Genomic DNA, 14,251 nt, shown 5'->3' with positions numbered 1-14,251 from the left:
TGACCCTTGGCAGATTCTCTGCAGTTCCATGGCCCGTGCCCTACCCCTGTCTCCTTGGTGGCGAATGTCAAATATTTACCCCTGATACCACAGTATGCGGTTCCTTTAGCGCCATCAGATAGAACCCCGGTCCATGCTAGAGGCTAGCGGCCCGAGCTTTCTGGTTGACATCAATTGATCAGACACATCCGACGCTCCACCTCCACAACAACATTCGCTCTGCGCACGCCGATTGCACCCCTTCCACGGCACCATTCAACTATCACATAATATCAGTAATGTCGTTTACGGCTCGATCTCCCTCGAGCTCGCCCCGGCTTCCGAGCCCACCGCCCATCCCAGAAGATCAGCTCGGCCCCAAATCTCCCCTTCTAGCTGCAGCTGGGGACCAGCAGATGCTATCCGGCGACCTCGATACTGGGTCTGGACGACGGATACGGCCTGGGGCCAAGGCAGAAGAGGTAGACCAAGCACCAAATCTACCCGATATTGAGCAGGCACGTCTTTTTTTCTCTTGATTTCACCTCTGACTAACAGTAGCAACAGTTAAACCCAGCTTCTGAGCCCAGAGACTGGCTCGAAGCCAAATACCGATCGCTCACCCACCCGGACCCTCATACGACGACTGCAATCAACAGAGAAAAAGCCCTCCAGCTGGCGGTGCCTCCGAAAGACGTCGACAAGACCATATGGCTGTACGAGCTGTGCCGCTTCATCACCAAACACACCAACTCGGTCCTCACGGGCCTGTTCCGCGACGATCCACCCTGCTCATCCGCCACCTGCCCCGAGATGCGCGCGTCGGAGTGGCAGTATCTTTGCGCAGTTCACGAGCCCCCCAAGCCGTGCTGCGCCATCGATTATTGCTGTCACACTCTGGACTGGGCGGCCAACCTCCTCTCATCTACCAAGATTTTCCCTTCGAGACTGGGGCAGGGCGTGGACCAGAACAGCCAACACCAACAGGTGCGGCACTTGACCAACATCTTTAGGCGAGTGTATAGGATATTTGCCCATGCGTGGTTCCAACACCGGGAAGTCTTCTGGCAAGTCGAAGGGAGAAGTGGGCTCTACATGCTGCTCAAGACGATCTGCGACCACTACGGACTGATTCCCGATGATAGCTACACGATTCCGCCGGAAGCGGAAGGCGAAGACGCACCACAGGCCGCTGCGGCTGCCGCACCGGAGATCCTTAAACGGGACAAGGCGGTTCCAGGAGGGCAGGAGGCAGAAAGCGGTTTCGTGGAGAGTGCAGCGGATCATACCTTATCCACGGCGGGAACGACGAAGCGCCATCGTCACTCGCCCTCAACGGCAGGCTCCGCTGTTAGCACCGTCATAGAGGAGACTGAAGAGGAGGAGAGCATGCCGGCCAAGGGCACGGGTGTAGCAGCGCAAGAGACGTCAGAACCGGCAGGGCATGAGGCAACAAGCTCCGAGACGGCACAGAAAACGCAAGCCAGTAGCATTGTGGCTCCGCCATCGTCCACAGAAGCATTTCCGGGGTACAACGCTGCAGTGTTGGAACCCCAGTCGCACCAACCCGAACTGGGTGAAGTCGAAGGGGATGCAGCCTCCGAGGAGACCAGAGAGGAAGAAGCTGCCGCGGGCGCCAGCAAGGCAGATGAGAAACGGGCATCAGCTGATGAAGCGCCAAACGCAGAGGCTACGGATGCGCAAGAGGTCCCGCAGCCGGACCCACAGCCAGCAGGCGACGCAGAAACTGAGGCGGAAGCGAAAGCAGAGGCAGATGCCGATGCTGCGGCAGCGCAGGAGAAGGAAGAGTTTTCGTCAAGGGGAGAGGGAAAGGGAGATTCTGCTGCCGTGGACGAGGTATCGGTCGAAGGGGCAGAGCCAGCAAACAAGGGCGGGAGCTAGAAGCGGAAGCTCGGATCGATCAGGAAGGCTTTTTCCCCATTGCGCGCGCGGGGAAGGGTGGTTGATGGGCCTGCTACAGGCAGCAATATTGTTTGGGAACAGGATTATTGATCCATGGAGTCCACTCCGTACAGAGATACCAATTATTGATTTGCAGATGCATTGTTGATCAGGGGATCTCTGCCTTGATGACCACCCTGCACTTCTGATGCAGCATTGTTCGATGCGGCTTCGGAATCATAATGTCTTGTGCATGTTCCGGCTTCGATGTTTTGGGGAAGCCAAAAGGAATAATGAGCCTGAGATGAGGCGGCGGCCACGGGTGACACAGATCTGGATGGACATGATGGCATTGGGTCGACGCCACTGGGAAACGCCTTGGGCCATCCAGGACCTGGGACTTGGGAACGAAGGTTCCAAGGTTCCAAGGTTGGGCTTGGGGCGGAGGCGTTTTGGAGGAGAGGCGGGGCGGCGCGAATTTGAAAGAAGTGGAAGTTTGTTCATGACATTCTTCTCTCGTGATGGCTAGTCTCTACCCATTTCGGATGCGCGAAACTTCCAGTGCGCGAGTTATTTGACAAGGCTATGGAAAAGGCATCTGCAGCCCATTTTTTCCCTGAAGTTTGGGAAAGGTGGAAGCGCCACAATAAAGAAGCAATGGAGGGCTTGGCGACGCAGGGCGTGTGGCAGCGGAGTTTGAAGGCGAACGGGCTTGTCGAGATCTGGGGAAAGGTGGTTTTGGGTGGAGCATGATTGGCTGGAGGGGGGGTGGATTAGTGAAGGAATTAGTGAGGGATGCAACTTGGAGGAGCGAGTGGTTTTTTTCCCTTCTCCTGGCTGGAGATGGATGGATGGATGGGATGATGGCAGAGAGGCAGTGTCGACGACGTTCCTTGGGCCTCTTGTCATGGAGAGAGTCTATTACAGCGAAACGCTCGATGGTTTCAGTCCTGTCTACCACGCAAGATACAATGTTGCAATTCACCGGAGAGGCACACGACAGCAGGACTCGACCCCCACTCTGGATGCACTTCCACTGGCGCCACTGGGCGGGAGTCCCCCACGCCGAGCGGGAGCAGGGCCATGGATCGCTTCCTGTCTCCACACTTCGACGACGAGGCAGTAGACGATATATGACCATGCTTCGCATCCTGCGCGTTGTGCATTTCCTGCGTCGAAGTTTTCCCTTGTTTCAGGCCTTGATTCGCTGGGTGGTTTGGAGCCGTCGTGGATATGGTTGGGATACGGAGAAATAGCACGATGCCAGCCTCGTTGGACTTTCTCCGCTGGCTGGACAAACCCTCATCTGAATAATGGAGTGCATGCTGACTGCAGCGCGCGTCTACTTATTACCCCTCATCTTGGACCACAGCTCCTTTGTACAGAGAACCCAGAAGACTATGGAGTATACGGATACCTATCCAGTAGTACTTAAGCATACAGACGACATGGTGTTGAGCCCCTCTTTTTCATCGCGGCGGCTACAGCGGAGATCAGACCCGCCTTCGGGGACACCTGGGCAAGCTTGCCAGCCCGCTAAGCCGTATATTTATTAGTTGTTAACCCAGTTAACCCAAGCCGTGGTGTTGAGGGTCCTGCCGGTCCTGCCGCCTGTTCAGTGTTCTGTTCTCCCGCGGCCGAGCTTCCCCCCTCCCCTCCCTCCCATCCCAACAGGTGCCCAAATGTGCCCCCATCCCCCATGATTCCATCCATCCCATCCCAACCCCCATCCCTTTTTTGAGGGCCCGCCCTTCCGCTTTCCCACCGTCGCATCTTCCCCACGCTCGCTCCCAAATCCCAAAACCCCAAACCCCAAACTCTCTCCAACTGGCCCCGGGGCCACTTGTCGAACCCGCTGCCGACGGCCTGCCTCGCTTCTCCCGCCTCCGCATACCTAGGTACTGTTTGGTGCGACCTCATCCCGACTGCAAGTCATCCCTCCGCCAGGCAGCGGTCCCTAGGTCTTGCCATCCTCGCCTCTCCCCACCCCCATGATTCTCGCCATCACCGCCTGTACCACCACCACCTAACCCGACCTAGCTGACCGACCTCATCCTCTTGACGACAACATAGCTGGTCCCCAAGTCCTGGCTGCCTTTGGTGACACCACCGAGCCCCGCCCATCCCCTTCCCAGCGCCATGACTGCCCAAATCCTGCCCACCCACGCTGCCCACGCGTCCGACTTTGGAGCTGCACAGTCCTTTCCCCAGAACATGGAGACGACCGCTGGTGCCCCCGAGCCTCAAACGCCCGCTTCCGACCGCGACGAGAACAGGGGACGCCGCCGCGATCGCGACGAGGCCGACGCTGAGAACAATGGAGAGGGCCCCGACGCTGGCGACGCGAACCGAGGCACCAGAAAACGGAGGCGCAGCAGAAAGGGTCTGGACAAGAAGTTCGAGTGTCCCCATGAAGGCTGCGGCAAGAGCTATTCGAGGGCCGAGCATCTGTATCGGCACCAGCTGAATCGTGAGTGCTCCTACTTTCGTCCCATCTTCTACAATTCTGCTGACACGCTCAGACAACCCCAAGCAGATCTACCACTGCGACTTTCCCGAGTGCCATCGCTCCTTCGTACGCCAGGATCTGTGTGCTCGCCACAAGGAGAGGCATACGGCGAGGGGCTCCCAGCTGCTGCGCAAGGACGCCTACATGACCAATCTCAATCCCATTGTGACGGCCGCCATGGCTCCGAGGAATGCCTCAGTCAGCAAGCCAGGAGGCGTCAAGGAATCTCCCACGGTATGCTGCGCAGAACCTCGAGTTTGGACTGATGCTGACGAGCGAAATCAGCAAGCGAAACCCGAACGAGCCTACACATTGCCCTCCCCCGCAACGGCGAGCCAAAGCTCCGTCACGGTCGGTGGCCAAATGTCCCCTCCCAGCTTGCAATCTCCTCCATCTACCATTGGGAGACCAGAGTTGAGCCGAGCGAGCAGCGACGAGTCCTACCGAAGCACCCAGCAAGACGCGAAACCCTACGACCTGCAAGCCGCTGCATCGGGCAATTTCGCTCCGCCCCGTCGCCCATCCACCTACGGCAGCTTCAGCAGCAGAAGCGGCACCGTACAGAACTCGCCGCACCTGAGCAATGCCAACTTTCAGCGGCCGGAGCTGCGGGCGCAGACATCGAACCTGAACTCGTACGAATCAAGCTCGCATTACAGCAACTCGGCCACCCCGACCCAGTCGTATCCACCCTCGGCTGCTTCTACCACATATCAGAATTCCGCGAGCGCTTATCAGCCACACCAGGCGTTTCCCCCATTCTCCGCGTTGCCTCCTCCAGAGTATCCTCAGTCGGCAAGTACACCTGCGCCCCGGGACCAGAACGGCCAGTACTACAATGGCACCACCGGACAGACCCCCATGAACGGCGTCGAGTCGACCTCGCAGATGGACAACAGGATGAATGCCGTGTCGGACGCCATGATGGATAGCAGCGCTCCCGCCTTTGCCGTGCCCATGTTCGGTGGCGAGGGATATAGCAGGTCACCCTTCGCCATGGCCGACGACTTCACTGCATGGCTGTTCAACGATCAGGCGTTCGGGGGGCAGGGTGCCTCGCCCATGGCTTACAACGCCGCTAACCCGACGGCTTCCTCGCAGATCGGCCTGCAGGCTCCCTACTTCAACTACGATCCGACCGTGACGGGTTACTACAATCCAGTCCCTCCCTCGCACCCCATGGCCGTCCACAGCATCCTGGACACCACCCTCCCGGAGAGCGCCTTGTCGGATGAGAAGCGCAAAGACCTGCTGCATCTGATCGTTGTGCGCTTCAATGAGACGGACCACGCACCCGTCAAGAAGCAGAAGGACGAGATCCTCGAAGGGAACCAGGATGACAACAGCCACGTCCTCAGCTTGCACATGATGCAGACGTACATCAGCTCTTACTGGGTACACTTCCACCCGCAGTTCCCCATCCTCCACAAGCCCACCTTCACTGCCGGAGCCTGTCCGGACCTGCTCCTACTCTGCATCATGTGTCTGGGAGCCACGCGCCTCGAGAAGACGCACGGTCATGAGATCACGCAGGCATGCGCGGCACTGTCCAACTTCCTGGCGTGGCATCTGCGCTGGGAGATCTTCCAACATGCCGATTTCCGCCCGCCTGCCAAGCTGTGGGTATTCCAGGCGCTGCTTCTCCTCGAGGTGTTCGAGAAGATGTACTCGACGCGTCCGCTGCACGAGCGCGCGCACATTCATCATGCAACCACGTTGACGCTGATGAGGCGAGGAAGCTCCTTGATTGGCAGGTCCGCCTTGGACTCTCCGCCCAGCGCCAATGATGGCAAGACCAATGGGAGTGGAGTCAACACGGCAGACGACTGGTGGAACCACTGGATCACCAACGAGGCAACCAGAAGGGCGGCTTTCGGAGCCTTCGTCATGGACAGCATACACGCGACCATGTTCGGCCACAGTGCAGTCATGGTGGCGCACGAGATGCGCTTGCCATTGCCATGCGATGAGCACATGTGGGCTGCGACCAGCGGCGCCGAGGTGGCACGAATGGAGCAGACGCTACAGTCTCACGGCTTCAAGCCCACGACCTTCCTGGACGGCCTGAAGAAGACGCTCAACGGGCACAGCGTCAAGACGAACCCATTTGGGCGCACCATCATCATGGCTGGGTTGCTGAGCGTGTCCTGGCACATGAACCAGCGAGATCTCCAGGTGAGCTCTTTGGGGGTGTCGCAGGCGCTGGGTGGACGGGACAAGTGGCGAGGCTCGCTGACACGTGCGTTCGACTTCTGGGACACCGACTTTGAGTCGTCGATGCAGCATCGTCCCACCGGTCGAGGTGGGAACGGGTATTCGAGCTCCACCCCGGATGACAACAAGACCAACGAGGCTCGCACTGTACTCCACCACCTTGCGCACATGGCCATGCATGTCGACATTGTCGACTGCCAGATCTATGCCGGCGCGAGCCGACTTCTCGGGCGGTCCATCACCCCGCAGGACTACAACGGGGCGCAGAGGAGGATGAAGGAGCAGTGGGCGCCGACGGCGCGCGCTCGGGATGCGACGTTCTATGCTCTCCGCTTCCTGATCAGCGTTCTGGTGCCGAGCGAAAACAACGGCGATATCCCACTCGAGATCCATTACTCGGCTCGAGAAGACGACCTGCTCAACCGACCCTGGGTCCTCTACTTTGCAACCCTCATCGTGTGGTCGTATGGATATGCGCTCGACGGCCCGGTCAAGGTGCCTTACCAGCTGCCAACGTACGAGGACAAGGTGAAGGACATGGTTTTGTTCCTGCGGCGTGTGGGCAGCGTGGCGACACCCGAGGATCTGCAGAAGACGGAAAACCGCAACGCGTGCTTGGGCATGCTGATCATTATGCGCGACATCTTCAAGAAGACGAGGTGGGAGTTGCTGCACGAGGCGAGCAGTCTGCTGACCAAGTGCCTCGAGATGCTGCTTCCTGGGGCGGGATCCATGTAGGGGAAATGGTGCTGTTGGTGACGATTGCAAGGACGCAGATGGGACGATTGGGTTTTGTTGTTTTTCACTTACGAGCGTAATGAGCGGAGGGGTTGGGAGTTTTCTTTGCACCTTTGCTTTTGTAGCATCCGCTTTCTGTCTCTGATATTTTGCAGTTTACCGATGGATACTTGATCGAGGGCAGATTATATCTATGATGTATGGCGGACGACATGGCTATCATAAGGGGGTGGGATGACTTGCAGGTTGGTAAATGCATTGGCCATAGCATAGCCATGGGGGACGATTTCCGGACTTTTTTGGAGGCGGAAAAGAGTGGACCTTTTTTTGTTGATATACCCTGGGTGGATATGAAACGTTTGTGGTCGTTCCGTTTATCGTATGATTATCATTATTAGTATTACTGAGTGGGTCCAAAATATAAGGGATATTGGGAGATGGAGTAAGGGAAATGGAATGAGTGAGTGCCTGTGTTATTCTCCAGGCCGTATGCATCTATGTTAGTGATGGAAGGAAAAGAGTATAGTATGTTCGGCCAGGGAGAGGGTCTGCTTCCAAGGTTGCTTTTCTCACCTGGCCCTTTTTTGTTGCGAGCATACCTACTAGTCTGGGGATGTTTCTGTGTCTCTCAAGCGTACGGCGCACTGTTACGTATCAGTTGTTATTGATGGGCATCGTTGGGTTATTGAGCGATAGATATGGCACACTGCCTGCGTTGAGCACTTCATGGCGACTACTAGTACAAGTCGAGTATGAGGGATTTATTTATTGCGGCACGGGGTGGCCGAACAAGTTTGAGAACGTACATGTATAAGTTTGAGAGCCAGTGGGTATATGAGCGCCATCACCGCGCAATAGAATGCAGTCGTTAAACCCTTGGCAAACCTCACGGCCCGCCATTATTGCATTTCCCAGGGTCCAACTGCTTCATTTTTACACAGACCGTCAATGGCACCCTTACAGCTGTAGCCTCTCCTGTGGACGCTGCGACGGAGAGTTGATGATACGTTGATATTGCATGCATAGGTATATGCTTTCTGTAATGCTGCCCCCTTAGCCTGTTCCGACTTCTGGACAGTCGAGGTAGGCAAAAGTTAAGGTTGCCCTCGAAAGCAATCCATTTTGATGAACTCTGGGATATTTTTATCATTATTTTTCAAGCAGACGGTCGAGGTTAAAAGCCATGCTCTGCGATAGAAAAGGGGAGCCTCTATCCCTGATCTGGCCTAGGTCACTTAGACAAAATTGTCGTCCCTCCCAGAAGCGTCAAAGCAAGCATTATTCAACCACCCATAATGTATCAATAACGCCAATAATTGGCCTTGTCATTCGCTTGTTTATACATTCCTTTTATTTTTATCTCCCCTCGCTACCGTAGGGTATGGAAGCCCACCGCAAATTGGTGTCCCGAGTGGCCGCAACCGTCAAGGATTACTTCACCCGCAAGGAACCATTCCGGATATCGCACGGGTCCACCAACAGCACGCGTCCCAACGTCAAAAGACGGGTTGTCGACATCAGTGCCCTGAAAAATGTCGTCCAAGTCGATCCAACATCGAAAAGGGCTTTTGTTGAGCCCAACGTCCCCATGGATCATCTGGTGGAAGCTACACTAGCCCACGGACTGGTTCCTCCTGTAGTCATGGAGTTCCCCGGCATCACTGTCGGTGGCGGATACGCGGGAACAGCTGGTGAGAGCAGCTCTTTCAAGTACGGATTCTTCGACCGCACCGTCACTTCTGTGGAAATGATCCTGGGCGATGGTGAAGTGGTCACGGCTTCGGAGAAGGAGAACGAAGACCTCCTCCGTGGAGCTGCAGGTGCCGTTGGGACACTGGGCGTTACTACCCTTGTAGAGCTCCAGCTCATCAAAGCACAGAGATTCGTCAAGACGACTTATCACCCCACAAAGTCAATAGCAGCTGCAGTCGAGAAGGTCAGAGAAGAGACGAAGAATGAGCAAAACGACTACGTTGATGGGATACTCTTCTCGAAAGATCACGGCGCGATCATTACGGGTCAGATGACGGACGAAATCCCAGCCAACGTCAAGCCGCAAACCTTCAGCGGCCCTTGGGATCCTTGGTTCTACTTGCATGTTGAAGAACGTACCCAAAACACGACATCTCCCTTCACTGAATATATTCCCCTCGCTGAGTACATGTTCCGATACGACCGGGGTGGGTTCTGGGTCGGCCGGAGTGCCTTCAATTACATGAAATTCCCGTTCAACAAGTACACTCGTTGGTTCCTGGACGACTTCTTGCATACTCGCATGCTGTATCGCGCTCTGCATGCCAGTGGAGAGAGCAGCCGGTACGTTGTGCAGGACATGGCGCTACCGTATCCAAACGCAGAGAAGTTCATCGAGTATACCGACAGCGCCTTGCATATTTGGCCCATCTGGTTGTGCCCCTTAAAGCAGAGTCCCCAGCCGACCATGCATCCGCATACCAAGGGTGCTTTGGCCGACGACCAAATGCTCAATATCGGGTTGTGGGGGTTCGGCCCAACCAGCAAGGAAGAGTTTCTGGCTAAGAATCGCCAGCTCGAAAAAACGCTTCGAGCAATGGGCGGCATGAAGTGGCTGTATGGGCACACCTACTACAGCCGTGACGAATTCTGGGCCCAGTTTGATAAGCCTTGGTATGACGGCCTGCGGGAGAAATACCGCGCTACAACCTTCCCGGATGTCTACGACAAGGTTTACGTTGACATGCGAAAGATCAAAGAACAGGAGCGCTCGGACTGGGCCTTGCGCCTGAGATCTATCTGGCCATTTGGTGGAATATGGGGCATCTACAAGTCGATAAAGAGCGGTGACTACCGCATCCATCGGAATTCCACGTGGAAGTGGAAAGAATAATCGACCATGTGGAAGATGATCGAGTTGCCCCCCGAAAAATAATCAGTATGATTGGCATCTTCACTGAGATCGGTCGTCGGATAGTCAAAATAGTCGGTGGAGATTTTTTGCTAATGCCTTTGGAAAGGCGTGAGTACGTTTCTCCTATCTGCATATGCTTTGCCATTTTTTCTCGGTCCCTGGTTGGGATCCTTCCCTCAGATTTTCACTTCCCCAGCCTTCTTCGCGACACCGTCACCCTCGCTGCTCCTTCCCGTATCCTTAGTGGTCAACTCCCATCCTCTCCCTCTATATCTGGCCGGCCATATACCACATCTACCAGGCGCCAGGATGCCGTTAGGATCCAGTGCGTCTTTGAGTGTATTGTTGAGCCTGTAGGTTGAATGTCGTTAGCGGTTGTGAAACCAAGATCAGAACGAAAATGTCAAGAGCACCAGCCCAAGTTGAGATAAGAAGGGGAGAATTTTGAGGAGTACTGACTTCATTAGTGCCCCGTCGTTGAAATTATACGTTGCGGCGACTTGGTCCATGAGCGCAAGGTGCGTTCGGTATTCGCCATATCCCAGTGCTGCTGCGTCATCGATCATATCTCTGTGGCCACCTAGTCAGCATCAAGTTCGGTAACAGGGGCAGGAAAAGACACGATGCGTCGACTTCTCTTGCTTACCTCAAACACCTCTCCGCCCTCCTTCTCATGTCTCCATCCTGTGCATCATACACAATCTCGACGATCAGATGCATCTCCCTCAATCCCACACAGAATGCTGGCATCAAATCGAACCCCTGCTCTGTGTGTCTCCTTTTCGCCATGGTGTACAACGCCTCGGCATCCTTTCCAGAGATAGGGCTTACAGGCGAGAAGGCGATGTGCGCCCCGTTGGGCATCCAATTGACCCACTTGAGCTCCTCGAGATCCGGCGTCCCCGACGCGATGCGGTCACGCGACCAGAAGTATTCGTCCTTTGGCATCGTCGCAGGGTCGATCTTCTTGCAGCCCGCAATGCGATGGAACTCGGAGTCGATGATGGCCAGTTTGTGCGCGCGGATGTGCGGCGGTCCATACGCCATGCCGTAGTAGACCCATGCGCAGTCTCCCGTGGCCGTCTCTTTGAGATGCTCACGGTAGACGGACTCGGGCATGGGGCCTTTGCCGGACCAGTATTTCGTGCGAGGATGCCCTTTTACGGAGAGGGTCTGGAGGCCGTGGCGGACTTGGGCCACATTCTCGAGAATATTGGATATCCGCAGAGGCCGGATAATATCCATCAGAGGGCCCAGGTCGGAGTCGTGCTGGAAAGTATACATCTACGGAAGAAGCAGAGTGAGCTAATTGAGCAGGATGAGAACGAGGATAGATGGAGAAGGCTTACAAAGGATTCATAGCCGCCAGGGTTCGGCATCAAAGTCATACCCATCTTGGTAACGATGCCAAAGTTGGACTGGGAGAAGATGCCACTGTTCACGGTAAGTGCTTGCTCCTTCTCCGCTGCTCCTGGAAAGCTTTGACGCACTCATTATACGGACCAAATCCATACGGAAAACACTGCCAGGTATTCGCACCCTCCAGTGCCCCCATGCCCGTCCGAACCAGTTCGCCGGTGGGTAACACGACCTCGAGTCCGCTGTGCATTCCCCAATGATCTCCGTACGGCGTATAGCCCACGCCTCTATCGAGCGCGTTTCCTATGACGCTGCCTCCTCCCAGATCGGGGCAATCGATCCACATCTTGTCCTGTAGCCCTCTCCGTACAAGCTCCTCGTGCAATGCGTAGTACGTTACGCCTGGCTCCACCAGGCAGGTGTAATTCTCCGCGTTGATATCCAGAATCTTGTTCATCCTGCGTCCGAGATCCATGGTCACGGAACCACGCACTCGGGGCGCAGCACCGCCGTATCCCAGGTTGCGACCAATGGAGATGGGGAACAGGGGGATGAGGTGCTGGTTTGCCCAGCGTACGATTAGTTGAACTTCAGCCACGGAGCCTGGGTATACGACGGCCGATGCGATGAATTCTTCGGCGTCCAGCAGTGGCATCATATCATGCGTATTGGGATGCTCCATGTACCAGCCATTCTTGACCTCTTTCTCGTTCAATTGAACGTTTTCATTCCCAATAGCGGACTTCAATTCTTCAATGGCGCTTAGAAATGCCTTCTTCGATATGCCTTGTGGAATTGGCAGCCCACGTTCGAGGGAGTAGGTGTCGGGGACTGTCTTGCCGTCATAAATGAGGGACTTCGCGTATGTAGCCTTGTGGAGCAGACGTTCCGGTATTCCAGTGTGTGCAGACGCCAGGGTCGGAGTTTGTGGTAGGCTTGGGGGCGCCATGACTTGGTGAAGGGTGATAGATGCTTATAAGCAATGGCTCGAAATATATTATGCAAAGTTGAGAGAGAATGATCCAGTAAGTGGTCGTAAAAGATTGCAGAGTTGTACTGAAACCGATTCAGCAATGGCAATGCTTCTTCCAATCTGCACAAGTCTGTTTTGTAGCCGGGAAACCAATGTTGCTTAACTGAGGCTGTTGCTATCTTATACTGTACAACGGGTTGCCAGATATAAAGCGTAGAAATGCCCCACTGGGAGGACTTGGGGTTGGTCCCGGTACCTATTCGGCCCCTGCTAACTATCCTGCGGGGTAACAACGTCCAGCCAATGTACTCGCTTGTGGGGCATTATTCGGTGGATGAACTGAATCATGTCGTTCGGGAATGCAAAGCTCCAGCTGTCGAGAACCGTGGTCACAGTGGTGTTCTCACTACCTTCCTGCCAGTGACTTCGTACCGCATCAACTCCTCAATGATTCTTGGGGAGTCGTCAAAGTCGAAGACCTCCACCTTTGGCGTGATCTTACCTTCGAGCGCGTATTGTAGGAGCTCATCCATCTGCTGGCTAGTGCCGGTCGAGGAGCCTTTGATAATGAGGCCTGTCCATTGTCAGCATCATTCGAACTCGGTGACGATTCACTTACCCCTATTGGCAATCTGGATTGGGGACATTGGGAACATGAAGGTCGGAGGTGGCAGGCCAACGCATACAAAAACGCCATTGTTCCGTACAAGATCGGGTGCCTGCTCATATGCCTTCTCAGACCCTGCTACACATATAACTGCATGTGCTCCCTCTCCGTCGGTCAAGGACCTCACTGTCTTTACCACGTCCTCCTTGGCGAAGTCCACAAAAGCCGTGGCTCCCATCTCCATGCTCAATCTCTCCTTTTCCTCGCCACGGTCAACCGCAATGACCTTGTAACCTTTCGTCCTCGCCGCGATTTGCACCCCAATGTGTCCCAATCCGCCGCCTGCACCCACAATGGCCAGCCACTGCCCCGGCTTGACTTCTGGCGCACATTTGGAGACGGCACCGGCCAGGCTCAGTCCAGCGCAGAGCAAAGGAGCGGCCACTTCGCTCGGCACGCCCTCTGGGATAAGCGTTACAAACTGGGAGTGCGCGACGACGTACTGTTGCAGCGTCCCGCGCACACTGCGTCCAGTATTGAGCTGCTTAGGACAGTTGTTGATCAAGCCAGCAGCACAAGCAGAGCACTGATTACAGGCCCGCCAGAGCCATTTAATGCCCACCCTCCGATCCAGCAAGGACTCGGCCACCCCAGGACCGAGCTTGACGACGACTCCAACGCCCTCGTGTCCCGGTACATCAGTGTAGACGCCCATGGCTCGGACGTTATGGCAGTCGGAATGACAGATACCCGAGCATTCCATCTTCACCAGCACTTCGTCCTCGGCCGGTTGCTGAATCTCGACGTCGCGACGGATAACCAGCTTGCCATTGGGTCCAGGGTTCTCAATCCAGGCTACGGTCTGCGTGGGAGGAAGTTCGGTGGCTGTCATTATTATTGTGGGTCTGGGATATCCGCAAGAGCGCAAAGGAAATGCGCGGGTTGCGTCGAGGTTCCCTTCACGGTTCGATTGTACTGTGGTATCAGAGGTAAATATTTGACATTCGCCACCTAGTGACGTGTGCGGCGTAGAAGCCTGGGCAAAGCTGGGCAGTCAGATTTCCTAACGTTTTGTATAGGAAA

The 14,251-nt window shown here is 55.5% G+C and overlaps 6 protein-coding genes across 6 annotated transcripts; 3 read left to right on the top strand and 3 right to left on the bottom strand.

Annotated features, from left to right (window-relative positions):
* Positions 1 to 194: 194 nt before the first annotated feature.
* Positions 195 to 2,357, top strand: EI97DRAFT_466937 (Mob1/phocein). Its single transcript, XM_033801563.1, has 2 exons — positions 195 to 497; positions 547 to 2,357. The coding sequence occupies exons 1-2, from the start codon at positions 279 to 281 to the stop codon at positions 1,879 to 1,881; spliced, it is 1,554 nt and encodes a 517-aa protein (XP_033654360.1). The 5' UTR covers positions 195 to 278; the 3' UTR covers positions 1,882 to 2,357.
* A 1,200-nt stretch (positions 2,358 to 3,557) lies between these two features.
* Positions 3,558 to 7,815, top strand: EI97DRAFT_397751 (uncharacterized protein). The gene is made up of 3 exons (XM_033796369.1): positions 3,558 to 4,351; positions 4,404 to 4,624; positions 4,676 to 7,815. Exons 1-3 carry the CDS (start codon positions 4,021 to 4,023, stop codon positions 7,340 to 7,342), a joined length of 3,219 nt encoding a protein of 1,072 aa, XP_033654359.1. The 5' UTR covers positions 3,558 to 4,020; the 3' UTR covers positions 7,343 to 7,815.
* On the bottom strand, positions 7,450 to 7,957 carry EI97DRAFT_322981 (uncharacterized protein). Its single transcript, XM_033794700.1, has one exon. The coding sequence runs from the start codon at positions 7,835 to 7,837 to the stop codon at positions 7,562 to 7,564; it is 276 nt and encodes a 91-aa protein (XP_033654358.1). The 5' UTR covers positions 7,838 to 7,957; the 3' UTR covers positions 7,450 to 7,561.
* A 672-nt stretch (positions 7,958 to 8,629) lies between these two features.
* EI97DRAFT_433052 (24-dehydrocholesterol reductase-like protein precursor) lies at positions 8,630 to 10,287 on the top strand. Its single transcript, XM_033798305.1, has one exon. The coding sequence runs from the start codon at positions 8,724 to 8,726 to the stop codon at positions 10,206 to 10,208; it is 1,485 nt and encodes a 494-aa protein (XP_033654357.1). The 5' UTR covers positions 8,630 to 8,723; the 3' UTR covers positions 10,209 to 10,287.
* Positions 10,288 to 10,306: 19 nt separating this feature from the next.
* EI97DRAFT_322903 (FAD-linked oxidase-like protein) lies at positions 10,307 to 12,767 on the bottom strand. The gene is made up of 5 exons (XM_033794699.1): positions 11,720 to 12,767; positions 11,579 to 11,663; positions 10,876 to 11,513; positions 10,689 to 10,799; positions 10,307 to 10,580 (listed from the first exon to the last, which is right to left on the bottom strand). Exons 1-5 carry the CDS (start codon positions 12,535 to 12,537, stop codon positions 10,406 to 10,408), a joined length of 1,827 nt encoding a protein of 608 aa, XP_033654356.1. The 5' UTR covers positions 12,538 to 12,767; the 3' UTR covers positions 10,307 to 10,405.
* Positions 12,768 to 12,950: 183 nt separating this feature from the next.
* On the bottom strand, positions 12,951 to 14,060 carry EI97DRAFT_450104 (uncharacterized protein; the record flags this gene model as incomplete). The annotated part of the gene is made up of 2 exons (XM_033800263.1): positions 12,951 to 13,135; positions 13,181 to 14,060. The coding sequence occupies 2 exons, from the start codon at positions 14,058 to 14,060 to the stop codon at positions 12,951 to 12,953; spliced, it is 1,065 nt and encodes a 354-aa protein (XP_033654355.1).
* Positions 14,061 to 14,251: the final 191 nt, after the last annotated feature.

This window comes from Westerdykella ornata (assembly GCF_010094085.1).
Source record: "Westerdykella ornata strain CBS 379.55 unplaced genomic scaffold EI97scaffold_9, whole genome shotgun sequence".
Taxonomy (NCBI): Eukaryota; Fungi; Ascomycota; class Dothideomycetes; order Pleosporales; family Sporormiaceae; genus Westerdykella; species Westerdykella ornata.
The sequence above is the reverse complement of the archived record's forward strand: the minus strand, read 5'-3'. Positions and strand labels throughout refer to the sequence as shown.

Bases quoted from the DNA above. Each gene is read 5' to 3' on its own strand.
- EI97DRAFT_322903 (XM_033794699.1), bottom strand. From the start codon at position 12,537: ATGGCGCCCCCAAGCCTACCACAAACTCCGACCCTGGCGTCTGCACAC. The intron at 11,664-11,719 runs GTGCGTCAAAGC...TACCGTGAACAG, and splicing joins GGATTTGGTCCGTATAATGA to TGGCATCTTCTCCCAGTCCA. The intron at 10,581-10,688 runs GTCAGTACTCCT...TTCAACCTACAG, and splicing joins AACGACGGGGCACTAATGAA to GCTCAACAATACACTCAAAG.
- EI97DRAFT_322981 (XM_033794700.1), bottom strand. From the start codon at position 7,837: ATGCATACGGCCTGGAGAATAACACAGGCACTCACTCATTCCATTTCC.
- EI97DRAFT_466937 (XM_033801563.1), top strand. From the start codon at position 279: ATGTCGTTTACGGCTCGATCTCCCTCGAGCTCGCCCCGGCTTCCGAGC. The intron at 498-546 runs GCACGTCTTTTT...CAGTAGCAACAG, and splicing joins ATCTACCCGATATTGAGCAG to TTAAACCCAGCTTCTGAGCC.
- EI97DRAFT_397751 (XM_033796369.1), top strand. From the start codon at position 4,021: ATGACTGCCCAAATCCTGCCCACCCACGCTGCCCACGCGTCCGACTTT. The intron at 4,352-4,403 runs GTGAGTGCTCCT...TGACACGCTCAG, and splicing joins GTATCGGCACCAGCTGAATC to ACAACCCCAAGCAGATCTAC. The intron at 4,625-4,675 runs GTATGCTGCGCA...GAGCGAAATCAG, and splicing joins GCGTCAAGGAATCTCCCACG to CAAGCGAAACCCGAACGAGC.
- EI97DRAFT_433052 (XM_033798305.1), top strand. From the start codon at position 8,724: ATGGAAGCCCACCGCAAATTGGTGTCCCGAGTGGCCGCAACCGTCAAG.